At 43.3% G+C, this 26,816-nt stretch overlaps 1 protein-coding gene across 12 annotated transcripts in view; it reads right to left on the minus strand.

Moving 5' to 3' along the window:
• CSMD2 (CUB and Sushi multiple domains 2) overlaps window positions 1–26,816 on the minus strand; it is a 486,383-nt gene that overhangs the window by 191,931 nt on the left and 267,636 nt on the right. For 4 of the 12 annotated variants that reach the window (XM_083625414.1, XM_083625410.1, XM_083625415.1 and 1 more), the window contains 3 exons: window positions 20,597–20,721; window positions 14,003–14,124; window positions 4,066–4,169 (listed from right to left, as the gene is read on the minus strand). The exons of 1 other annotated variant lie outside the window; for it this stretch is intronic. In XM_083625414.1, the coding sequence (XP_083481540.1) occupies window positions 4,066–4,169; window positions 14,003–14,124; window positions 20,597–20,721 (351 nt within the window). 7 more of the 12 variants (XM_083625420.1, XM_083625412.1, XM_083625418.1 and 4 more) reach the window with 7 other exon arrangements.

Here is a 26,816-nt window from a genome sequence, read left to right on the forward strand (position 1 = left end):
CAAAAAAAGCGACACCATGAGGAGAAAGGTCCCAGGCCATGCTGGCCTTCTATTGGCAGGGAGGGGTTTTCCGGTTTGTTTTTTATACAATCACATTGGGTGAACTGATCTCCCTCACCTGCAATCTGAACTGTTATGGCTTCTCTACCACCTGAGGACGACCATCTCATTCTGTTGCGTGTGAAGATTCAGTCACAGCAACCCGTAAATGGCTCAAGACAGTCTGAAAGATGATGTAGCTGAACCAACCTGAATTTCTTTCTTGTTTTAAACAGAGGGAAGCAACTCTGAGATAAATCCTCTGAATCTTTTTTGTGTAAACAATCTAGCAGCCAGTGCAAAATATTAACAGTGGGGCAACAGTTAAAATATGTGCCCAAAACAAGAGTCCAGAACTCAGGCTTTGTTTGAGCCAAGATTCCCCAGGGACCTGTGACTCAGACCTGGAGTTTCTGAAGGAATAACAAAGAAGAAGGGGGGAGGAGGATAATTTCCTCTTCTTTGTCCATTTATTGTTTCAGAATATCACTTTGCCCTGAAATCTGATCTACGCGAGGAGAATATTTTGACGGTACAAATGAACCCATCAAGATTGCTTTTCAATGCTGAAAGTGGTGGAAATTTGTGGATATTCTAATTCGATAATTAATCTTATGCATTTTACTGACACGTGCATATGCTCATGTGTATTGGTAAGGCACCTGATAAGAAAAGCAATATTCATATTATTGTATATATCTAGAGAGAGAAAAGGTCAGGATTTTATTCCATTTATTTACTAGCACTTTTGTACCTGGCAACACTCAGGAATTCTAATAAACCCCAAAATCATTGCAGATTTGAAGTCATGGCAGTTTTGCAAGGTTCAGTACTCTACTTATTCAAAATGGCATCCACAGGAAAACATGCTCCTTGATCTCAGGAATCATCACGTAAATTTTGGTTACAATATCTTAAGAGATGTCCAAATGCATAACGAAGAGACAGTCAAACGACTTTCCAAGTTATATAGAAGATTTAATAAATATTTCAAAATGTGCACATGGCAGGAATGAAAGGGGGGTGGGAAGAGAACATGCAAAAGGAGCTAAAAGTGGTAGCGAATATTGCATACAAAGCGATTCGTATAAAATTCAGTAATCAACTTTTTAGAGGACAACAGAGGCTCTTAACAAATTTAATAGAACCTAATTTGCTTTGGGTTGCCTTGGGCAAGATAAAGTGACTAACAAATCTTAATAATAATAATAATAATAATAATAATAATAATAATAATAATAGCCTGCTAGATCAGGCCAATGACCCATCTAGCCCAGCATCTGTTCTCACAGATATGCTCTAAGGGCCACATGTTACGGAGCTGAAGAAATCTATGAGATGGACCTTCAAGTTTGGTACATCAGAAGTACCCTGGTGGGTGGGTCAGAGCAATCTAGTCCACCATCACACTTCCCATACTGGCCAGCTGGATGCCTTTAGGAAACCCATATGCAGGACCTGAAAACAACCGCCCTCTCCCATGATTGTTCTTCAGCAACTGGTAATACGGAGGCATGGTGGTGCCTCTGAATCTGGAGGGAACATTTATTCATCATGGCTAGTAGCCACTGATAACTGTATCATGCATCCTCTTTTCAGTAGCAAATTCCACTAGTCGATAGCTGACTGTGAAGGACTACTTGTCCTGAATGCTGTCCACTTGCTCCGCATTTGATTCACAGCAGCTGGTATTCAGAGGCATACTACCTCCAGCATTGAAAGAAGTACATGGCCATTATCGCTTGTTGCCTTATGCTCCATGAATTTGCCTAATTCCCTTTTAAATGCATCTGAACTGGTGGCCATCACTGCATCTTGCAGTACTTCTGGTTGCCCTTTCCTGCACCTTTTTCAGCTCTCTAATTTCCTACAGGAAATGTAAATGGCATGAAAGCTGTCATTTCCTCTGGAGTACCATGATAACCCGACACCTTCAGTGCACTTAGCTAAATCATCTGTTTGCACAGTGTCTGTCTTGACACTTCCAAGTTACAGCGGAATCTCTTCATTTGTCCAAACTTAATTCCCAGCAGAAATTTTGCTGCAGGGTCATCTGAACTGGAACTAGTTAACCTGTTGGAAGAAGGAAAATATTTCCCTCTCCCAGATTCTGTGTGTCTTGTCCCCATGCTTTTCTCAATGCATAATTCATCCGTCCATCTGTCCACCCATCTTCAAATAAAGACCAAGTCTGCTTACTCCTTTGTGCTGAGAGTGAAATCAGTAATGGCATTAGCTTCCCCCATAATTCAGTGCTGGCACAATCTAATGCACTTGTTTTCCCAGGCAGTTAGTGTAATGTGGTTTGAATGATCACTTACTAAATGCATTTATAGCCTCAAGGTCAACTTGAGCTTCTGTTTAGCAGAAGGGGACTGAGGAACACTATGGGGGTGACCTCCTTTCCTTGACAATTGCTCTAACTTTTCCATGAGAACCAAGAGGAATTCAACGTGACTGGTAGAAACAGGAACTCTGTGAAAAGGTTTATTTGATTTCTATCCTCCACTTAAGTGTAGAAAGTTCTTTAAACTGTCTGTTGTTCCAAGCACAGCTTTGTTTTATTTGTTATAGTTTTGCATACTTTAGAACTTGAATTGCTTTTACTGCTTAGAGTTATGTTAAGCCACATAGATCAAAGGATGAAACGGGATCCAAATAACTAGACGCAAAACCTTTGATGAGCAATTTGCAATTGGGAGCTGGGGAAAACTCTTTCACAGCTCCAAATATGGCCAAGACGCTTTTTGGAAAATGCCCTGTGTTTCCTCTGTGTGTTCGATTTGACATCATTTGTGCCAGTGTTTCCCCTCCTGACAGCCAATGAAGCTGAAGGGGAGAAGAAAATGGGAACTTGATGATGTCAGAACAGACTTCTTTTCATCAACACATTGCCAGGGTCACACTGTTCAGCAGCATTCCTGCTTTTCCATGTAAAATGGAATTTGGGTTCAATACCCTAAAATGTTCAGTACTACCCCATCCATCGAGGGTGCTATATTTGGGGTGGGTGAGTGGGGGAATCTATTTTGCCTTGTCTCTAGCTGCAATCACTCACAATTATATCAAAACATTTCCATAACAACCCATGCAACCAAATCCTACACATGTACTAGCTACCCCAGTGGCTACATTAACTAGTCCAATAGCTGCATTCGGAAAATGACAGCTGAATAGCTCCAAGCCAGAACCACCAAATGTCTCTCCAACTCCTTTCAACCCTTCCTCAAAACCCACTTCAGAACTTGATGGTGGGGGTGGGGAGGGAAGACTGCCACTGTTGACTCTGATTTGCCTCCAATCCATGGCACACCAAATGCAGCATTCAGCTTGATAAATGGCTGCCCACTTCCCTTTCTACCCTGTACCACCAGCTGTGTAAATGGAAGAAGCCACCATCTTCCCATTTCTTCTTGGTTATCTCAACCCAGAGTATGTGGCCATGGACACTGCTCTGCTATTTCCCCAAGACAGACATTTCAAACACTATGAATGCCCCACATACTGCTAGTCAGTGTAGGCAATGCTGAAATAGATGGACCAAGTATAAGGCAGCTTCCTATGTATACAGGCTTTCAATATACTGAAAATTAATAGGTGATACAGAACAGGCAGCCACCCAGAGTCATTGGTGTGGGTCTCTGGAGAGACCTGTGGCATCTCAGCAGAGGAAGTGGTTACAGAGCTGAGGCAGAAGAATTGGTGTAAGCTACCATTTCTGCAAGGCCTAGCAAAACAAATAGCTTCTTGCTGTAGAGAACAAGCTCTTTAATCTAGGTCTGTTATCACTTGCTACCTGCCTGAGACCCTTGCCACAATCCAACACCAGCAACTCTCTCCCAACAGAGTAACCATTCCAGTAACACACATATTTCTTCTCTGTTCCAGGCCACCCCAGCAAATTATTTAGTATACAAAAGTGAGCACGTGCATTCTGCCAAAGAAGTCTAAACTGCCTACAGTGATGAAGACATGCACACTCCAGCAAAAACCCAACCAGAATCACATGAAGAAAAGCCTACTTACACATAGAGCACACTCTTCTGGTCTCCGACCTGACCACCGTCTCCCACAGTTAGCGTATCATAACCTCTCTCCAAGTCGAATTCTTCAAAGTTGAGTTTGATGACCTACCAAAGACACATGGTGTTAGAACAAATGGTTGAAATGTCAGGGAGGAACCAGGTTAACAGAAGGAGTGGATCGAACAAACTGGGGCTAATATGGAGTAGTGACTAGCGTTCTGAGCTGGGGTGCATTATACCAAGGTTCCTATTCCCACTGAGCCATAAAGGAAACTGGGTGGGCCTTGGAAAGCAACAATCTTTCAGTCTGACCCATTTCTAAAGGTTGTTGCAACATTGAACATCTGGGGTAACAGCCAGTGTTATTGAAGTGATGCAATGAATGATCAGGAAGCCAACTTCAGTGATTCTACCCCCAACTATATTCAAGCTGTGCAATCATCTAAATGATATTGCTCACAGTTACTCCAAGAGCATCAGCATGGTGTAGTGCTTACAGCATCAGATAAAGACTGGGTTCAATTTACTACTCAATCATGAAACTTACTGAGTAACCATGGGCCAATCAGCCTAACTTACCTCACAGCATTGTTGTGAGGATATATGCTGCCCTGGGCTCCTTGAGGAAAGGGTGAGATTGCTCCCCTTAATAGAAATCTCAGTGCTTGTGGGTCAACAGAAAAGGGAGCCTAAATTAAGCCACTGGGAAAGAAGGTGAGGGATCAGTATCGCCCAAGGATGTAGAACTAGAAAAAAATTATTTTTTTTTTAAAAAAGGAGGCAGCCCCCCACCCCATAAAGCCCTGTGAAGACAAAGCATACTCAGTGCACACTTAGGAAGGCTGAATGTCAAGTGGGGGGGGGGCTGAGAGAGGAAGAGAATGAATTTGCTTGCATCCATGTCAGTTTTTCAGGGGAAGCCAGTGTGGTGTCCTCCAGTTCTTGTTGAGCTATACCTCTCATAATCTGTGATAATTAGCCATTCTGGTTTAGGCTGATGGGGGCTGCAAATCTGTACAGTACCAGGCTGTCTAACATTCCCTAGATCTTGGAAAATGACAGTGCTTGTTTGACAATACTGCGGCTTTGGTACAGCTGACCAAAAAATAGCATCATTGACTGCTTGAAGCAAGTGTAAATCATTGAATCCAAACAGGGTATTCTGGCAGCAGGGACTAGGCACCTTAATCTCTGCATTATTTGGGAAGCTCTCAGGTAGACTGGCATCAACCTTGTTGCTCTGCATGCCACAACCCTAGAGCCCAGCAGAGATCATGACACCAAGTCGGAGGCTGCAGTGCTATGAGCTAAAGAACCTGGTTCTGAGCCTGATGCTGATGATTAGGGGACCACTGAACCTGAGGTTGGATGGCAGAAATCCATTGAACCAGCTCCCACATCACCAAGGAATGAAGAACTGGGACTAGGACTCTCCCAGGCACATTCCCTGGGTCTATGGAGCTAAGTGCCTCCCACAGTATCTTGCCAGTCCAGTGGCAGAGGAAGAGCACATCAGGAGGGAGGCCATTGAGCAGAAGTGCCTTTCTTCAGGTCAGAGGGCTGGCCCTTAAGGGACTCTAGAATAGGACAAAACCTAGGAAATGTGGGCTGGAGGCAGAGGTTCAAGAGGGGCCAGTTCACTTCTAACCCTTGAAGTAAGTAGCCCATTAGGAGCTCTCCTTTGTGCTGACTTGACACCTGACCTGCCATGCTCCATGGGTGCCTCTGCAAGACCAAAACAGGACACCACAGGTCCTATTGGGTCACATGATATACAGAGTCCAGTTGGGTGACATGATATACAGAGCCAACTGGCTATTTTTAACTGCTGTGTTAAACTTTGTTCCCCAGCCTGACCAATTTGTTGGATGAAGCAGCTGTGCTGGCTAGTCCTGTGCCCTTGCTGCATTTTCAAAGCTGACCTTAATTACACACTTGCCCCTGGATCCTCAGAACTTTGATTTAAAGAAGAGAGAAATAAAAATAAGTTTTTAAAAGTGGGAGAAATATGTTTGTGTCTTTTTGGTGAACACTCACCACAGGATGTTCTTCAAAGTATCTGACTGTATTTATTTAAGAAAAGTATGCAATAGGCACTATCTAAATCAACCTTCTCCAACCTGATGATCTCCACATCCTGCTGAACTCCAGCTCCCATCAGCCCCCAGCAAACATGCCCAATGCTTAGAGATCATGGGAATTGTAGTCCAACACAACTTGAGGGTACAAGGTTGGGGAAAGCTGGTTTATTAGGTTTAGTTGCTGCTGTTGTCTTTATTCAGGATCAGGAACACTGTGCTGGCAGTCCCAGCACTGCTGAAACTCAGCAGATGTGGACTTGATCAGTCCCTTGGATAGCAGACCCCTGGGAACACTATTTCACATTTATTGATAACCAATAAAATAGATAAAGGGCAGGAGAAGAGAAACCTTCAGGGAAACAGAAACCTTTAGCCCAGACTTGCTCACCGCCTGAAGGTCTAGGCTGCAAATTTGTGGGTTTTTTTAAATTATCTTACTGAATGTATGGCCCAGCACTTCACTTGCTATATGCCGCTTTGGAAAACACAATCCTGTAAACAGCTTAATCTGGGGATCCAGCACAAAATTTAACACCACCACTTCTGCAAGATATTTTTTAAAAATGCAGGAGGAGAGAGCTCCACAGCTGCATCAGCATTACCAGCCCAAATTCAGACTTGAAGCCTCTATGTCTCTGAGCTGGTGAACTCCTCTGTGGGCATCATGTGGAGTCTCAGAGAGGAGGTGGGAAGCCAGCAACTTGCTCACACAAACTCAAGATTTCCATGGTTGTCCCACCAGGTTGCATATGACAGGATGAAAAGCTACGCTTCACTGAAAGAGCAACTTTCAATGTGGAAATCAAAACAAACAAAAAATCCAATCCTGACCAAGTAATAATATATCACTGGAAAAATGACAAAGAAATATAATGTGGTACTTTTGAATAAAGCACTCTCCACACTCCTCAGCCACCAAGTGAACGTTCTTACACTCCTTTCAAAGTGAAGGTAAAAGTGTTTGCATTTGTACATGGGAGGAAAAGAGCACAATCCTTCTCAAAGATGGCTGTAGCCCATTCGTGCATTCGGTTCATATGGGTCCCACACATGCAAGGGAAAAGTGTCATAGGATCACACTAGCAAGCCACACACTTTACATGCTAGTCATGCCACTGAATGGTCATGCATTCAGTGTGAATGTCAAAGGCTCCTATTGCATGAGACCCCTCCCACAGTGCTGCCAAACACAAGGGCATGGCTGGCACTCATGTCAACCTGCAGGGGGGCACAGGGAGCGGGCACATTCTGCCCTCTGGCAAGGAAGAACAGAGTGAGGGAAGCAGGCAAAGAAAACACCAGGGCCTACTTTAGCTGACCCCCACCTGGGGAAAACTGTACATTATATTTTATTTATAGTAGTATTTTAAAATTGTCAAGTGCCTTGGGTTCCTTGGTAGAAAGGTGGTATATAAATGCAGCAAACAAACAAATAAATACATACAATTCCACTCCTTGCTTTATGCATTTGGCCCCCAAGAGGCTTTGTCAAATTCTTTTTACTATTCTCCCTACACTAAGTTGCATTAAACCTCCACCTAGTATGAACCTGTACTAAAAAAAAAATTATTAAAAACCATGTAATGATTGAATAATGTAATTAATGCAAAGAACAAAGGGTTGTTAAGTGACACACATCATTAGTTAAAGCAGCCATTCAAGTAAACTACATTTTAACAAGTCTGACCCTAATTAAATAGCTAATTACATTGTAGTACACTGTGGACCATAACCTTGTTGCAGAGACACAAGTTTCTGGAGTCCAAGAATTATTTATGTATTCTTTCCTCCCCCTACCTTTCCACTCTCTTTCTTGCCCTAGTTTCGCTTTTGCTCTTAGTTAAAAATTGAAAATTATTTAATGAGTCATTAAATAACAAGAGACCTCCTAGAAAATATAGATAAATGGATGGCATAAAGCTCACCTTTCAAAAGTCACTGAAAACAAGTAGCAAAAAAACATGAGATGTGGTGAGATCTGCTGAGCAGTTTTCAATGGGCCCAGCTATTAAGGCTTGTCAATAGTCATTATGGGTCACTTTACTTCAGACTAGTTGGATGGCTATTGACAACCAAGGATAAGATTTCAGCTTAGCAGATCTGCTGGTGTGTGTGTCCATGCATATGCAGGCCGTAGAAATTCCATATCCTTACAATTCCATATCTAGGAATATTTCCACAAACCACAATCTGCTAGGGCCAGGTGACCCTCCAGATAGTGCTGGAATCCAGCACCTATCAACCAAAATCAGTATGGCCAATGGGCAGTGATGATAGGAGTTGGAGTCCTACAACATCTGGAAGGTCAAAGGTTCCCCACTCCTGTTTTAGGGCTACACAATTTGCTAGCCTTTGAACAGAGGAGGTAGCTTACATGGAGTTAGACCACTGGTCTTTGTCTGACCATTGTTCGGTGGCTCTCCCAAGGTCTCAGGTGGAGAGAAGATTCCCAGCACCAGCCAACGGGGGTTATTCTAACTAGAAATATTCAGGATTGAACCTGGGACATTTTATATACAATGCATTCCTATTAATGAGTTGTCATCAGCATTTTTACTGTTTCAGGGTATATCTGTGTATCTGACTGCAAGAGAGGGTGATTATAACACTTAACATTAAAAATTTTAGTCCAGTAATGTAACCCATCAGAAGAAATGCCCAAAGTCTCCAGTTACCCACATGTGGGAGATTTCTCTCTAGATCACCCTGCCACCCACATCTTCAACACACACACAATTTGCTTTTCTGACACACTCTAAACTCGTTCAGCTGTATTTTCTGCAATTGCTGCAGATTCTGGTGACAGCACTCAAATGCTAAAAGGAATTGATTTGTTTTCCACCTTCTCTCTCTCTCTTCCCCCTCATGCGCCTGACAAGAGAAGCCCACAGGACTGTAAGGAATATCCTCAGCTATTTAAACACAGGGAAGAAATCAGTCATCAGTTGTGGAACAACTTCTCAAACTAATAGCAACAAGCTGAGTGGTAACAAGTGAGCATAGCTGCACTTTTTAAAAATCCATCAATACAAGTTCTGGCCAGTCATCTGATTCTCAGGAACAAGGACAGTGAGGATTAAAGGAGGGCCTTGGAACACATCCAGGGAAAAGTTTCCTGTGCTGTCTGCTAGTTGTCAGGAAAGCCAAAGGGTCCCAACAAAAGATGATTGCATCTTCTCCTTGTAATCCTTCATGTTCCTTACAAGGGGGAACATCTCCCCACACATCACACTTCATACTGAACTAGAGGTGAGGAACTTGTGGCCATCCAGATGTTGTTGGACTCCCATCAGCCAGCAAGGTCAAAGATGGGACTTGTAGTCCATTAACATCTGGAGGGCTACAGCCCTACAGCCCCCACCCGACATTAAACATACAGTATGACAAAAGTCAATTGAGAGGGTCTTTCCATTCATCTGCCTGGCCCAACTGCCATCTGGACCATTCTCCCTCTTGGATCAACAGCAGCCAGCCACGCAAGAAAAGAGCTCTTTCCTTGGTCTGCTTGGACAGGCTATCCCTCAATGAGGGCTTATTCTAACTTACCATTTGTCCTGTTCTTTCCAGGCACGGGTTCTTACTTTAAAACTCCATGTCAGAGTGCTTGAGTGTTTTTTAGCTTAATCTACTATAGTGGCAAGTGAGAGCTGGACCATAAAGAAGGCTGATCGCTGAAGAATTGATGCTTTTGAATTATGGTGCTGGAGGAGACTATTGAGAGTCCCATCGACTGCAAGATCAAACCTATCCAGTCTGAAGGAAATCAGCCCTGAGTGCTCACTGGAAGGACAGATCGTGAAGCTGAGGCTCCAATACTTTGGCCACCTCATGAGAAGAGAAGACTCCCTGGAAAAGACCCTGATGTTGGAAAAGATGGAGGGCACAAGGAGAAGGGGATGACAGAGGATGAGATGGTTGGACAGGGTTCTCGAAGCTACAAACATGAGTCTGACCAAACTGCGGGAGGCAGTGGAAGACAGGAGTGCCTGGCGTGCTCTGGTCCATGGGGTCACGAAGAGTCGGACACGACTAAACAACTAAACAACAACAACACTATAGTGGCAGTAGCAATACCCCTGAAACCTGTGGGTGGCCAGTGACTGGATTTCTCTCTCTCTCTCTTGAAAAGTGGGTCCTGTAAATGCTCAATATCTCCCCCTCTCTCTGGGGCCTGTATATGCTCTCTCTCCCTCTTTCTCTCACCCACACCAGAACTGGAGAAAAAGCACTCAACCTTTCTGCAGCCACTCTACTAGAACAAAAAGAGATGCCCACGTTCAACAAGTTCTGAATGTGGAGGGAGATATAAACACAAGGGAGCAGAGGCTACTTCAAAGAAAGGGGGGGACCAGGGATACTCCAAATATTATTTATTAAACCCTTTAACAGCCTGGTGTTCTCCAGATGTTTTCAGCTACAACTCTCATCATCAGAGCCAACACAGCTGTATTTGTTGGGGCTGATGGGAGTTGTAGTCCAAAACATCTGAAGAACACCAGCTTCATGAATGCTACTTTATAACCCTGCCTTGATCTAATAACTACTACAATCCTGGAGCTGATTCAGACTATTGTTCCATTTACACTGACTAGCAACAACTCTCCAGAGTTTCTGACAGCCCTATCTGGAGATGCTAGGCATTGAATTTGAAGACCTCTGCATCCAAAACAGATATTGTACCACTGATAGGCATGCAAGGAGGCAGTGGTTTCTATCAGGGCCCAGGTTCATCACCACACTATTTCCATTTTGCTACAGTTCGGTTTCTACTAAACTCTACATTATTTGTATCACTCACTGCTATGGTTAACACCTATGCAATTAGTAGCATAATTAGTTGTGTAATTAATTTCAACTCATTTCAATAGAAGGGAAACATCAAAAACAATGCAGAAAATAATGCAATTATTTGTGTAATATTTATGTACTAAAAACTAAGAAAAATGAATAATGTTCATATTCAGTAGAATGATTTTTCATTCCTGATCTCAGATGAACAAACAAATTGCAGGGATTTCTGTTTCCGATGGAATTCTCTAACATCTCGAACCACTGAGATACAACCCTTCTATTGATCAAGTATTTGTTCTTCACAAGACAATTTAGACCCATACAGTTGGGGCTGCATATACTCAATGCAATTCTGAGACCAGTGTCCATTTGCATAATTTCCCCTATATTGTGCAATGCATGATGTATATTTTTACAGAATTCACTTTCCTTTTGTTAGTCATAGGCAAGGTATAGCAGAGGAAGAAATTGGACTCTGCTGGCTCTGGAAAAATGTCAGCTCCACCAGAGTCCTCCATCAACTGTCATCTGGTGCAACCATTCCACTAGGCTTTAAGAACATAAGAGCCTATTGGATCAGGCTAATGGATGAGGTTACTGCTAGGTGGATTTGTAGCTGGTTGACTGACCCAAGCCAAAGAGTGCTCACTAATGGTACCTCATCATTTTTTGGGGAAAGAGATAAATGGGCTGCCACAGGGTACTGTCCTGGGCCAGTTGTTCTACATCTTTATAAATTACTTGGATGAAAAAAACTGAAGGGTTGTTCCTCAAATTGGCAGATGACACCAAACTGGGAGGGGTAATAATGCCACAGAAGACAGAATCAGGATTCAAGATGAACTTAACAGATCGGAAAACTGGGCCAAAACTAACAAAATGAATTTCAATAGGGACAGATGTAAGGTTCTACACTTAGGTAGGAATATACAGTTGCACAATTATAAGATGAAGGAAAACTGGCTTGCAAGTAGTACATGGGAAACAGATTGAGGGGTCTTAGTAGACCACAAGCTTAACATGAGTCGAGTGTGACGCAGCAGCAAAAATACCTAATGTTTTTCTAGGCTGCATCAACATGAGTCTAATGTTCAGCTGAAGGGAAGTAATAGTACCACTCTATTCTGCTTTGGTCAGACCACACCTGGAGTACTGTGTCCAGTTCTGGGCACCACAACTTAAGGAGGATATTGACATGTGCAGAGGAGGGCAACCAAGATTATTAGGAGTCTGGAAACCAAGTCTTATGAAGAATGGTTGAGGGAGTTGGTATTTTTAGCCTGGAAAAGAGGAGACTGAGAAGAGATATGATAGCCATCTTCAAATACCTTAAGGGCTGTCACGTGGAAGATAGAGCAAGCTTATTTTCTCCTGTTCTGGAGGTTAGGACACAAACCAATTGCTTCAAGCTACAAGAAATAAGATTCTGACTAAACATCAGGTATTACTTTCTAAGGGTAAAAGCTGTTTGACAGTGGAACAGACTCCCTAGGGAGATTGTGGACTATCCTTCATTGGAGGTTTTTAAGCAAAAGCCATCTGTCATGGATGCTTTAGTTGAGATTACTGCAATGCAGGGGGTTGAAAGAGATGACCTTTGGGGTAACTTCCAACTCTACAATTTTATGATTCTATGAACACTCCATCTAGCCCAGCCCCCTGTGCTCACAGTGACCATCCAGACCCCCATGGGAAATCCACAAACAGGACCTGAGCACAACTGTCCACCAGCAGTTTCTAGCAACTGGTACTCAGAAGCACTACTCAGAAGCGTGATTAGCCATCACGGCTAACAGCCATTGGTAGCCTGTCCCCCAGGAAAGAGAGGAATATGGAAATGATTGCAGCCGCCCCCCCCCCCCATAGGCTCCACTGAGAAACCAGCAACTTTCAAACCCTCCTCTCCTTGAAATCTTTTCAAACCAGCTGGTCATTACAAGAACTCTGCATGTAGGAGCCTGTGTGCAAATTTGCTCCTTGATCTTCTTTCCTTTTATATTGTGATATTTTATATTATAAGTGAAGGCAGGAGTGTCTTATGGTTGAGTATCTGCTGATACCGCTATGGAATTCTCTAAATTAACTGTGGTATGTAAATCACTTTAATATTTTTTTATATATATAAAATCTGTAAGCTGCTGTGGGGGCCTTTTTTCAGGGTAAAGTGCTATAAATACATAATGAATACACAGGGAACCATAACCCCACTGGTTCAAAAAAATGGGCATCCCTTTTCAGCTATGTTGATTTACTTAAATAGAGTTCTAATTTTCAGGATGGGCGACAACAACAACAAGTAAGAATAAATGACATAACAAAAGTTTTCATGCATATATTCACACTGCCAGCAAGTTCTATAAATGCTTCCAGGTTAGATTTATTCATTTAAGTACCATTTCCTTGCATTTATATCCCACCATTCTTCCATCATGGAACCCAAGGCAGCATTCATGATGTTCCCAAGCATTTCCCTCTCTGGGGACTAACTAGACTCAGGCTTGTTTAGCTTGAGTGCCCTCAGACCATTTGCTGGGACCAAAAGCTAAATGCTAAAGGTCTGTCTGAACAGCCGGACAGAAACTCTAGACCTTGTTGCATCCATCCCACCTCCCTGTTGCCAATTGAAGGCCTTATTGACCTGTGTATGGCATATCTGCATCACATTACAAAGCAACACACCTTTCCTTGGTTGCATTAGCTCAGCCTTTACCAACCTGGTGCCTTCCAGATGTTTTGGACTACAACCCTCATCAGCCCCAGCCAGCATTGCTGTATTTTGTTGTAGCAGCTGCAGCCCAAAACATCAGGTGGGCAGCAGATTGGGGAAGACAGCATTAGTTGGATTGTCCCATGGCTGAGCCTGTAGCTACATTTTAGCCATTTAGTTTGGAACATGATTGGCTCGCCCTACTTTCATATGCCTCTCACCTGCTGCTGATGCAACTTCCTGCCCTTTACCAGGTTTGCTGCTGAATTATGAGCCCAACTTTGCAAACACGCTGCTCAGGTTTCCCAAAAAGGGCACACACCCAACCCCACCCCCAGCAATGCATCTGCAAGACCTACCTTGGCTGGATTGACTGCTGTTATCACCCACACGCAGTAGGCATTGTTATCATACTGGACAGGATAGTTTGGAGATGTGATAATGCCGCTGGGGCCTCGGAGGTACGTATCACACATCCTAGCTGTGGGGGTGGGGGGAAAGGAAAACAAAAAGCAAGGAGTATGTGTGGAGGGAATATTTAAGCTTGGGGTGGCCCCTTTGTTAAGAGGCCAAGAATGCACAGGCAGCAAATTAGGTGTCATCTTTTATCTGCTGTTTCCTCATCCCACCCCACCACTCTGCTTTCCACCCACCAAGTCATAGAATCACAAAAGGAACAAACTGAAAAAGCACCTGAAGATCATCTACTCCCAGCCCACACATCACAAGACCACCAAGCTGAATGCATCCCACTAGTCATGTATGGAAATACACAAGGGCTCAGCTTCTGCTGCCTGCCTTTGACTCTGTAAGGGGGATGGGATTATCAAGAACTGGCAGACTTCAATGCAAGGCTGATGGCCTGTGTTCAGTTGATTGCAGACTGTGCCAACCTGGTACTCTCCAGATATTTTGGGTTATTATTACTATTAATTAAATTTATATACCGCCCTTCATCCAAGGATCACAGAGCATTTACAGTATAAAAGCACAAATGTATAGCATAGTAACAAACAAAACAATAACCCCCCTGAGTTTAAAAGGCCATAGATTGTTTCATTAGCCAAAGGCCTGGGAGAAGAGGAATGCTTTCACCTAAAAATATGCATTGAAGGTGCCAGGTGGGCCTCCTTGGGGAGAGTATGCCACAAATGGGTCCATTGGTCCATCTAGCCCAGCACTTTGTCAACTATGTGCCCTCCTGATGTGTTGAACCACAACTCTCACCTGCCTCAACCAGCCCAAATATATGGTGCCAGGGCTGATGGGAGTTGTAGTCCAAAACACCTGGAAGAAGAACAGTTGGAGAAGCTGGACCTATTCCAATGGGTGCCAGCTCTCCATTGTCCTTCCAAGACAGACTGTTTGAAATCATTTTACTCAGAGGTACAGTAGCAGAAAGGGGGGGTGGGATATTAATTCAATAATAATAATAGAAAAAGCAACCCCCTCCCTAACACAAAATTAACAAACTAAAACTGTACTTATGGGGAGGGGGTGTTTATAAAGCTGAGTGTTTTTGTCTTTTACCCCCACAAATCTAATCTACAGACCTATACCCATTTACCTGAGAGTAAGCTCCATCAAATTTTATTGGATTTACTTCTGAGTAGACATGACGAGGACTGCCCTGTGCATTTTTTTAAATAGTTTTTTTTTAAAAAAATGTTCAAGTGTTGGTTTGTAAGACTTGAGTTATACAAAACAAACAAAGAAGCAAAACATACCTTAAAGTCTTGTCGCCGAATTCTAAGGCAATAACATTATAAATTATTTACCCTTCATAGTTCATTTACAAACTCTAGCTCCACCACCAATGAGAGCTAGAAACTTATTTTATATTTCTTGTTTTTACAAGAAGAAAAACGAAATAAAAATGAAATAAAGCTGGGATTCAAAAGATGCAGAGCACCTTACAAGATTGTGCATATAACTCCGCACTTATGAAACTGAGAAGGTGGTTTGGCATAGATATCTCAAGATGCAATCAATTTATTTCAAAAAAGAGCAGGGAGAAGAGGCCATACCTGGCAGCTAAGCAGACTATTGGCAACACTATCAAATTTGTTTTGCAGTATGGCTTCCTGATAGAGAGTGAGGTGGGCTTTAACTTCCTTCACCCACGCTCAGCCTGAAGGCCTAATCAAATCCCAGCACTGTAAATATTTAATAGAAGGCAGTCAAATTAAGTTTGGCTTTTCCACAGGTTCTGGGATGATGGAGAATATTTCTGAAGAACACTTTGGATGAAAGAGAGGATAAAAAGGCAAGATTTAAGAAGAAAAGGTGGACACAAAGTGTCTCTCTCTGGGTTCATGGGGAAATCCATAAGTTTGGATGCCAGCATCAAAATTCATTTCAGATTAGGATTCAGATTCATGAAAGGCTCAGTTTTAGACCTTAAATGCTCTGAACACCACTTTGGGAGGCAACATACGAGGAATTTCTTGTAAGTGTCTCTTAGATCTGAGCAGGAACAGAGGAAGCTGCCTCATATCAAGTCAGACCATTGGTCCTTCCAGCTCAGCATTGTCTACACTGACTGGCACCACCTGCTCAGGGTTACAGACAGGAATCTCTCCCAGACCTACTTGGAGCTGCTGGGGATCGAAGTTGAATTGACTTAAATTTGGGACTTTCTGTGTGCTCTACCACTGAACTACATGCCTTCGCCAAACTATTAAGCTGCTTTATTCTGAAACAGACCTCTTGGTTTCAGATAGAAGTCTTTTACAGCTCTACCTGGAGATGTCCGGCGACTTTCTCCATGCAAATTGTGTGCTACATCACTAAGATAAATCCCTTCTCTGAAGCAATTCCTGGAAGCCTATTGTGCTATCCTTACTTTTGCCCCAACCAAACAAATCAAGTGTTGCACACACACTAAATTGGATCCATCCTCAAAATACTAACAATATTTACTCTTATAAATAATAATGACTAATTGCTGCTAGTGGTAATAATAAAAGCAGTTTTGAAGAATCTATTAAATTTACACAGATTTTTTTTTCTAAATGAAAGGAAAGCACAGGTCCTGCCCTCTTGCTCACATTACAGATGAAACAAGGGCACGTAATATGAGGGTGATAAGAAAGAAGAAATGACCACAGAGGAGATGCCTGAGCAAAGAAGAGTGTCTTCAGCAGCTGTTTGAATACAGAGACAGATGGAGATGTCTGTATGTCAGGAGCCAAGACATCCCACAGGAATGGTTCATTTAGCAAAAAAAAGATGGAGATAGGAGACAGAGGAAGACATCTCAGGCATGGCGTGGGGAAGAAGGGACTGAATGTAGAAGGGCAGAGCAGGAGAAGCAAAAAGAGAAAATGAGGAACAAGAGAACTGGCTACATGCATTTAAAGTACGATGGTATTACTTTAAATAGTCATGCTCCCTCCCCAAACAATTATGGGAGCTGTAGTTTGTTCAGAACACTGACAGTTGCTAGGAAACCCATTCCTTTCACACAACTACACTTCTCATAGTGCCTTAACAATGGATCCCTCTTCCCAGAGAACTTAACAAACGACAGCTCCCAGAATTCTTTGGCGAAGTCCTGACTGTTTAACATGGTATCATAGCACTTTTAATGTATGACAAGAATATGGCCAATGTAAAGCAAGGGACAAAAGGTAGGTGCCTGTGTGTATTTAAGAAAAATATGAATGTCAGATGTGAAGGGCATCCAATGAGTGAAAAGTAAATATATCTGACTGGGAAATGGGCAGGGCAGGGGGAAGATGTTATGGCATATTTGAGAACACACCTATGCACACGGCGTTCCCCCAGGGAGTTTGGCTATGGGGGAAGCGAGTCATCAGATCCAGTTTCTGCAAAATTTGGGGGTAGAGAGTCAAGACCTAGAAAGTATACTGCAGTGTCTAAGATTTTGAAAAGATCCCCAGCAAGTATTCCGTAAAAGTGTGCAGGGGGGCACAAGCATACCCCTAAATGTGAAGGGATCCAAAGTGTATACAGGTTTATTTGCACAGGATCTCCTCTGGATAAGCCAGATCCCTGGCTAATCTGCTTTCTCACTTGACCAGAGGAGCTCATACAAGCAAACATCTGTCTCTACGTAGTCTCTTCAAACTGATGTCCTCCCATCAGATGTCAAGCGAATAATAGGGAACCCTGTTTAGGGAAGTTTTTAATGGTTGATGCTTTATCGTATTTTTAATATTCTGTTGGAAGCCGCCCAGAGTGGCTGGGGAAACCCAGCCTGATGGATGGGGTATGTATAAGTAAGTAAGTAAGTAAGTAAGTAAGTAAGTAAGTAAGTAAGTTCTGTCAGATTTGGGGCCGTGGGGAATAGACAGTGAATGCAATCTGACTGCCCCCTCCCCAGTGTAGTCAGTGAACACATGGGGAGGTGTTGCTTGAACTTTCCTAGTCTAGCAGAGCCACTAGGGTGAAAGGGGTTCTGCCCCACCAACCCCCTAGCAATCTCCTATGTGCTCACCTTCTTCCTTCCAACCAGTCAGGGAGCGGCTCTACCTGTCATTGCCTTTGACTCTACAATGGACACTAACCACCATTGATCAGAGCCCTTCTAGCTGGTCAGACTTGAATTTGATAGCACTCAGGGTGTTCCACAGTATGTACTGTTATGGGCAATCATTCTCAAGAGCCTTTCTCACTGGTCCCCTGTAGTTCCCCTGCCCCAAATGGCTAAAGTAGGTTTTTGGAAGTCCTGATGAATACCCAGCTAATGTTCCTTAGGTCCCCAGTTGAGCATCTGCAAACTCACTTCTTAATACAATTCATCAAAAAGGCAAGGCTTCAGCATTTGAAAGTTATTTTTTTTTAATAAAAAACCTAACAAACCCAAAATACAGTATAAAAAAATAGTTACAGGGATAAGAAAAGTCTAAATTTTAAAAGGAAGGAGTTTGTGACTGTATATAAAATTAATGATTAACACTGTCACAATGGCACTGGCAAGTCCTCCCTTATTTCAAATGAAAGGTTGCTATAGAATTCATTTGCAGATATTTATGCCAAATATCCTCTTATGTTGATTTAACTCATCCACACATCAGGGAATTAGCCGGGATTTTGCAGTGCCAAGCAAGTACCAAGAAAAAAAAGGAAAGAGCAGAAATGCACAAGCTGTGCAGTGATGGTTCAAAAAGACTTGTGATGGAGAGATCCAGTGAAGTGGAAAGTGTGATGTTCCCTATTGACTAAATACTACAGCAGATAGAGAAGGAGACAAGACTCTCAACTTCCGTCTCCAGGACATCTCTGGCACAAACTCACCTCTTCTCTTTCGTTCTTGAATGTCTTGTAAGCCCAGATAAATACCTTGTATGTGCCCCATGGGGCACAGAAATCTCCAGTACACTATACAGCCTCTCCTTCAAATTGCTTACGGCTATTCCACACTTCCACTTGTCCCATGCCCAGAAAGCATGGATCAGAGAGGCTTTCCATTTGTCCTTTCTAGGCATGGGTCTGAGTGTTTTCTCATTTGTTCCAATGCTTTCCCCAGGAATACACACTGTTTAACACTGAATCGGAAAACAAACATCAATCTGCAGGAAAAAAACACGATAGATGTTTGTTCTGATTCAGCAGTAAACAACAGGTTTCTTCAGGAGAAAGTGCAAGGCAAGCAGAAGTGTGGACGAGCCCTTGGAGTCCCTATTTGGTGATGACATTAAGAGCTTATCCACATTTCCTGGGGGGGGGGGTGCTCTTTAGCACTCAGTCAGAGCAAACAGCAATTCTGTTTTCCCCTAGTTTGCCATTTGTTCCGATCTATCACTAAAGAGTGAATTTTCCCTTAGAAAGGAGCGGGGCAAGAGGAAAACTGCTTGGATCCATGCTTTCCAGGAGTGGAATTGTGGATGAGCCCTAAGCGTTATTAGCACTGATCCTCTGGCATATGTCCCCCCCCCATTGATTGCTTATGCCAGGGGTGGCTAACCTGTGGTCTTCCAGATGTTGCTGAACTACAACTTCACTCTACCCCCTTGACCATTGGCTATTGCAGGTTGGGAGTTGATGGGAGTTGGAGTTGACAACATCTGGAAGTTCACAGTTTAATCGCCCTTAGTTTATGTTCATTACATGTACTGTTTCTTTAGAAATGAAGATAGTAGACTCTCTCCTGCACTGGAGGCTGTTAAAGAGAGGTTGGGTGGTCCTCTGTCATTCCTGCAATCTGTGATTCCTGCATTGCAATGGGTTGGACTACATTACTTTTGGGGTCCCTTCCACTGCAATTCTATGATTCCATGAAATAAATAAGTAAATAAATAGATTAACCTCAAGCAAGTTTCCCTGTTACGTTCAGTAAACATGGCACGTGGCAGTTCTGTGTAGGCTAGTCAGTATAGCACCAGCATGGCAACATGGAATGTTCAAACTGCACTTTTAAACATCTATGGAAAACCCCCATGAACCAGCGACTGTCACCTTTCCTTGCTTTTAGCCTAAGCATAAAGGATTTCGGAGATCACACCTGTTGACTGTTTGGATCTTGAAGGACACTCTGACCCCACCATCCCAATTCCTGCTGATTTGGGACACTAAAACACTTAGAAAATGGGCTTCGGTGCCTAATGTTGCTCACACCTGTCCGAGCCAAAGAGGTAAGTTTGACAGCTGGAGGAAGAACTCAGTGACTGCACCTCTTTAGCTGAACCACACCTTACAATTAGGGAAACGTGTGTTTAGAAGATTAAACAAGGAGAAGCAATTAAACCATTCCCAGCCCCACTGCAGGCTACACATGCTGCAGGATTAATGGGCCAACCAAAGCTCTCAGCAAGGATGTTATTGGATGCTACCCTGAAAAGAGACCCCTACCGAGTGAACTTGATACAGTTCACAGCATCATATTTTCCCCCCTTCCCTGCTTATAATGAACCCCCAAGAAGGTGGAAATTGAAACCAATTTCCTGCCCAATTTGGAGTGTTTGGCACTGCACAGTTACTTGCCTCACCTCTACAAACTGGCCTCTGGTCACTCCAGGCTGCTATCATACCACTTAGCTTCTTACAGGTGATGCTTTTGGAACCTTGCAAATCGTAGCCTTCGTTGCAAGTGAACTGGATGCTGGATCCTAACCTGAAAGATAGAAATGGCATTGCTTTCAGCTTCTGGGAAAACAGATCAGCAATAAGAACTAAAAGCTGTTCTTTGTGCATTCTGGTTTCCAGTCAGGAAGTCACTGCGGCAGCTGACTGGCCATTTATCTATTTATTTGCTCCTCAACATCCAGACTTTCTAAGCAGAGTACTTCATTATAAAAAAAGCATACAAAGAATAAGAACAATTTAAGAAGCCTGCTGAAATATGGAAGTTTTTGTAAAGTGCCTGAAATTCAGGAGGGAGTTCAGAAAGGAGTCCACAGGACTGGGTCCACAATACTGAATGCATGGCTTGTGGTAGCTACAAGCTATGCCTTTGGGCCATGGGAGACTACTAATAGAGACTGCCACTTGGAGCTCATGAGTGCAGCTGATCCCTGCCAAAAGTGGACAGTGAAAACAGCACTGTCCAAATGATTGGTGGTGACTTTACAGGTGGTTTGGATCAATAGGGATCTTCCTTTGCACTGGTGTTTGAACTCAAGCTGAACTGCAGAGGAAAAATGGGTCACCTGACATCATTGTGATGTCAGGTGACTGACAGGTGGTTGGCCCCATCCAACTGTCCGAGTGGCTTGCCAGGAGTGATGGAGCTAAGGATCTGGTCTGCCAGTCAAATCCTGTCCCCCATCCTCTGCTCTATGATATATATCAACTTTTTATTATTCTAAGGTTTATTCGCGATTCCACCAGGGACATTGTACCTTGGTTTACAACCATAATCTGTTCCGGAGGACCATTTGTAAACCCAAACAGGTTGTAACCCAAGGCGCGCTTTTGCAAATGGGGCCTCCCAAAATTTTTTTGTTAGTAATCCAAAAAAAAGTTGTAATCCAAAAAAAGGTTGCAAACTGGGACACACACTTCCTGGTTTGATGTGTTTGTAATCCAAAATGTATGCAAACCAAGACATATGCAAACCAAGGTGCCACTGTACCTGCACCTTTTAACCTGCCCCAAATATCAGCATAGCATATGGTGTGTCTTGGCAACTGGCACTTCATTGACACAGCAATCAGCTCACCACATCCTAAGTACTTATTTTCTGGTTCAATGGGGAGAGGATGTCATTGATGGAACAGGGAGAAGCCTCTGTTGAGGTCCTGGAGAGCAGCTGGTCTGAGTGTGCATCTTACGTTTGATGTAGCATATAGATTACAGCTTATAGTGTCTCCGAATACTCTTAGATGGGATTGTGTGTTTGTTCCCTCCCTGCCTCATCATATCCCTCAGTGGACATCATTATTTCTTTGGTTCTGACCCAGATTCCAGGAGAATATGGACAGAGGCTTGGGGTGAAAATTGAAAGGCATTTTTAGAGAACAAATCAGGACTTGGCAGAGAAGTTAGATTATATATTGATCCACACACACCCCCACACCCTTCACACACACAATGTGAAGAGCTTGACTGGCTTATTTTAAGCCAAAGGGAAGAGATGGCAACGCAGCAATGGGAAGCCACTCATGCAATTCAAACAACCTCATGGGGTAGTCTCCCCCAACATGGTATCCTTCAGATGTTTTGCCTGTGCTGGCTGGGGCTGATGTGAGTTTTAGTCCAAAACATCTGGAGGGCACCAGGCTGGAGAAGACCATCAAAGGGGTTGGTTCACACACACACATTTGTAGCTTGACAACTATTGGTGCCAGCCACTTGTCTGGATTGAGAAGCACTTTGCTTGGGTTGGGATGTAAGCTCTGACTGATTGTGGTATTTGATCTGTGATTGTTAAATCCATGCAGCTTTTCAATTTACACAAGGACAGACATTGGCACTTTATATTTTAGCCACCATCTAACCTGAATTCCTGATGACTGCACAGCTAATTTTTCCCAGGCCACAAACACTCAGGCTGTTTCACACATTCTCATGCACATTAAAAAGGTAAAGGTAAAGGCACCCCTGACCATTAGGTCCAATCGTGACCGACTCTGGGGTTGCGGCGCTCATCTCGCTTTTTGGCCAAGGGAGCCGGCGTACAGCTTCCAGGTCATGTGGCCAGCATGACTAAGCGGCTTCTGGTGAACCAGAGCAGCGCACGGAAATGCCGTTTACCTTCCCGCCGGAGCGGTACCTATTTATCTACTTGCACTTTAACATGCTTTTGAACTGCTAGGTTGGCAGGAGCAGGGACCGAGCAACGGGAGCTCACCCCGTCACAGGGATTCAAACCGCCAACCTTCTGATTGGCAAGCCCTAGGCTCTGTGGTTTTACCCACAGCACCACCTTTACCTTTACCTTTACCTTTTTAATGTGCATGAGAATGTGTGAAACAGCCTGAGTGTTTGTGGCCTGGGGAAAATTAGCTATGCAGTCATCAGGAATTCAGGTGTGTGGGAGTGACTTGGGCTGTGTACTCATCATACACATAATCTCCTGCCCAAAGGATCATGGGAACTTTAGTTTACCCCTTGCAGAAGCATAATTCACATCACCCTTATCAAACTACAGCTCCCAGTATTCTTTTTTTTTGGGGGGGTGCTTTTAACTATATAGTGTGTATGCAGCTGTGGGTTCAAATCCCACATCAACCCTTCACTGAGGGCTCCTCCATACAGGAATAACTCCTTTTCAAGGGACACTGAACCAAAAGGGGGAAGGGGGGAAGGAGAAGAGTGGTTTTGAAAAGAAGTGATAATTACATGATATGGGATAACTCTCTGTAAACAGTTGTGGCCATACTAAAAAATTTACATAGAAACTACTATCTCTAGGGACACATCCAGTCAGTAGGAAAATTTAGCACAGACCCCACTGTGGTGACTTGTCAGTATTTCCCTTTCTTTTTCCTCACCATGTTGAGAGAGAGAGGCCCCATTCACATGTTACTCATGTGCTGGGCTTGCCATGTTGAGATGCCCACCCCATTTCACTATTACTTTCTGCAACAACCACGTGTGTTGTGCACAGTGAAATTTCAACATGGAAGTATCTGCTGGAGGTCATAAGGAGGGTGTTGGTGTAGTGTGAACAACAGGCTAAATTACACACCGCTTGGTCTCATGTACTGAGTGGCACACACCCCATGTCTGCATGTTCTGAGATGCACTGGGTTACCATAGCAACACCAGTCTCTAGGGCGTTTCCTTTCTCATGTCCTCTGTCAGGTTCTGAATCTGTGAGAGTCAGAGGAAGAGGCTGTGGGTTTTACACAGCAGCGTTAGCTAGCATGGTGGTACTGTTAGTGGACCTGTACATAAGTATCTTTACTTCAAAGACCAGAATACTGTAACTGCATATAGTATATTAGCTTTGTTTTGTATCTGGAGACAATAAACACATTGTTACTTTGAACTGTGTGGGAGAGGAGTTTTTCCCTTAACTGGAGACTCAGGAAGAAGCTGTTCTTCTTGGAGCAGGAAATCTCTGCAGACCCTTCTGATACATCACACGGGTTGAGGTGTGGTGGACTAACAACTGGCTTCCACAAGACACTAGCATAGGAACATCTGGTAGTGTAGGTCTCCTGATTTTGCAAAGCCCCTGCAGGTGTTATAATTTCACTACCAGCAAGTGCACATGACATGTGGTGGTTGGAGAAAGGAGTAGGAACCTTGGGGGTGATGCTAAAAGCACAACCCTGCTTACCTGTGGACATGGCAAGGCCCTAAACACAACACAGGGATATTGTTACACCAGCCTTTGCCAACCTGGTGCCCTTTAGATGTTTTGGACCATAACTTCTGCAACTACGATAGGAGTTGCAGTCCAAAACATCTGGAGGGCATCAGGAAGTTCCCCACATCCTCCAGCAAATAACCAGGATAGCATTTGAGCTACAGGCAGCCATTCCAAGAAAGATACCCAGGAGGAGTGTTCTTCAATTCAGGATCCACAATCCCAGATTTCTGAGGTTCCCATTTCAAATGTCAGAGCCTCAACCAGCTCAGGGCTTGGTAGAGCGATCTATAGCTGAGACTACCATGGAATGTGATCCATAGGGAGTAGACAACTGTGTGTTCTGAAGGCAAACAAGCAAACCCATAAGTGGACAGATGAGAGGATGCTTGGGACAAATCACATGAAGAACAGAACTATAATGCACTGGTTTTCACACTCTGTTCTGGGGAACACTGCAGCTCCACAGAATGCTATTAGGAATTGACCAATGAGATGATCATTGACAGTGGACAGCTCCCAGAAAACTACAACTTAACACCACCACCCATCTGCTGCAATACCCTGTAGGGTGCAGGAGTGTGTTGCCACATTCTAGAGTGCACTTGCATTTTGAAGTGAGGGAACTCTGGGGCACTCAAAAAAGAAAATTCTGTCGATTCCAACTTTCTCAGACTCTCAGTCCCCCCTACACCCCCATATTCAGTTCACACCAGTTAAGGATGTATTTTTTTATCAGCTCATATATGCATTTTTGTGCACATTTTTTCTAATACACATTTGCCCATTTTTACAAAGGTTCCCCTAGTATTATGATTTTTTTGTACTTTTTATTCACTAATGTACACATTTCAGTACACACTTTCATTACACACATTTTAATAACACTTTTAAAATAACACATAATCCAGAAAATGGCTATGTTTTGGTTTGTGTACTGGTTTGGGAAGTACAAACTATGCAGGTTAACATAAAACATTGAACCAAACTAATTTCTCCTCCAGCTTTATAACAGACCTCACCAATCCTGAAGACCTTCACCCTATGGGGCTGGCCTTGAACATATCCCAAAGTCCTCTGCACCTCACAGAGGCCATTTAGCAGATACAGTAATGTGGAAAGACTCATCAGAGAGTTTGAAAAGTGATGGAGTGGGAGGAAAACAAATATAACATTTCTCCTGTGACACTCCCAAGCAATTAAGAGAGCTGTGTGGATCAGTGGGGCCTTGGTGTGGGCTGAGACACACCACATATCTGATTGTAGGTGCCTACATATCCGACCTATGGATTCAAGCTAGTGTGGCCCCCATGTTGAGCTGCAGTCCTAAGCAGTTTCTTGAAAGTGACTGCAGATGAGATCAACCATGCTTGCGCTTGAAGGAAACATGGCTGCAATGAGGTTGCAAGGCTCAATTCAGATTGGAAGAGGTCACCATGTTAATAATAGTGTAGACTCTCATCCCATCATGAAATAGCACATTCTTGGGTTACCTTAATCACTTTTTCATCTGTGAATCACTCCTTATGGAATAATCCACTTTGTCCAACTGAATGAGCTTTGTTTTCCACCCATTTCGCATGGGCAGCTGATAACAGAAATATTGTGTGTGTGTGTGTGTGTGTGTGTGTGTGTGTGTGTGTGTGTGCAGAAAAAGAACATTATGAAGTATGTTGTTGACTCCTTAAGAACAAAAGAAGAGTCCTGCTAGATCAGCCCAAATGTTCTCACAGTTGCCAACCAGCCCTCTCACCACTTATAATTCTTCTCAGCTAGCTTCAGAGGGATATTGCCTCCAACCATGTGAGAAGAACATAGCCACTGTGACTAGTAACCATTCACAGATTTTTCCTCCGTGAATTTAAAGCCATGCAAGTTTGTGGCCATCACAACATCTTACGGAAGCTAATTTTTTTACATTTAACTATGTGCTGTGTGAAGAAGTCCTGGATCTCCCAGCATTCAGCTTCATGGGATATCCATGAATTATATAGTCTTATGAGAGTGCTGGGGGGGGGGGAATTCTCTTCAACATTCATATACATCTTGATCATGTTCTTACTCACTTTTTTCTACCAGGTCCCTATTGCTGTAACCTTTCCTCAAAGGGGAGTTGCTCCAGCCCCTTGATATTTTTGAATGTACTTTTCTGAGTTTCCCCTCAGCTCTACAATATCCTTTGTGAATTGAGTTAACCAGAAATGTACACAGTATTCCAACGGTGGTCACACCACAGATTTGCTTAATGGCATTATGATAGGGACAATTCCATTTTCAATCCCTTTCCTAATTAACCCTGGCATACAATTTTTACCTTTTTGATAGCTGCTGCCCACAGGGTCAGCATCTTCTTCATGCTCTCCACTGCGATCTTCTGTCACAAGCCCCATGATTATGGCAGCCCCAGACAGAAGAGAAGAAGGACCAAGAGAGAGTAGATGGGAGTCCCT

The sequence above is a fragment of the Podarcis filfolensis genome (genome assembly GCF_964270895.1).
Source record: "Podarcis filfolensis genome assembly, chromosome: 8".
In the NCBI taxonomy this organism is placed as follows: Eukaryota; Metazoa; Chordata; class Lepidosauria; order Squamata; family Lacertidae; genus Podarcis; species Podarcis filfolensis.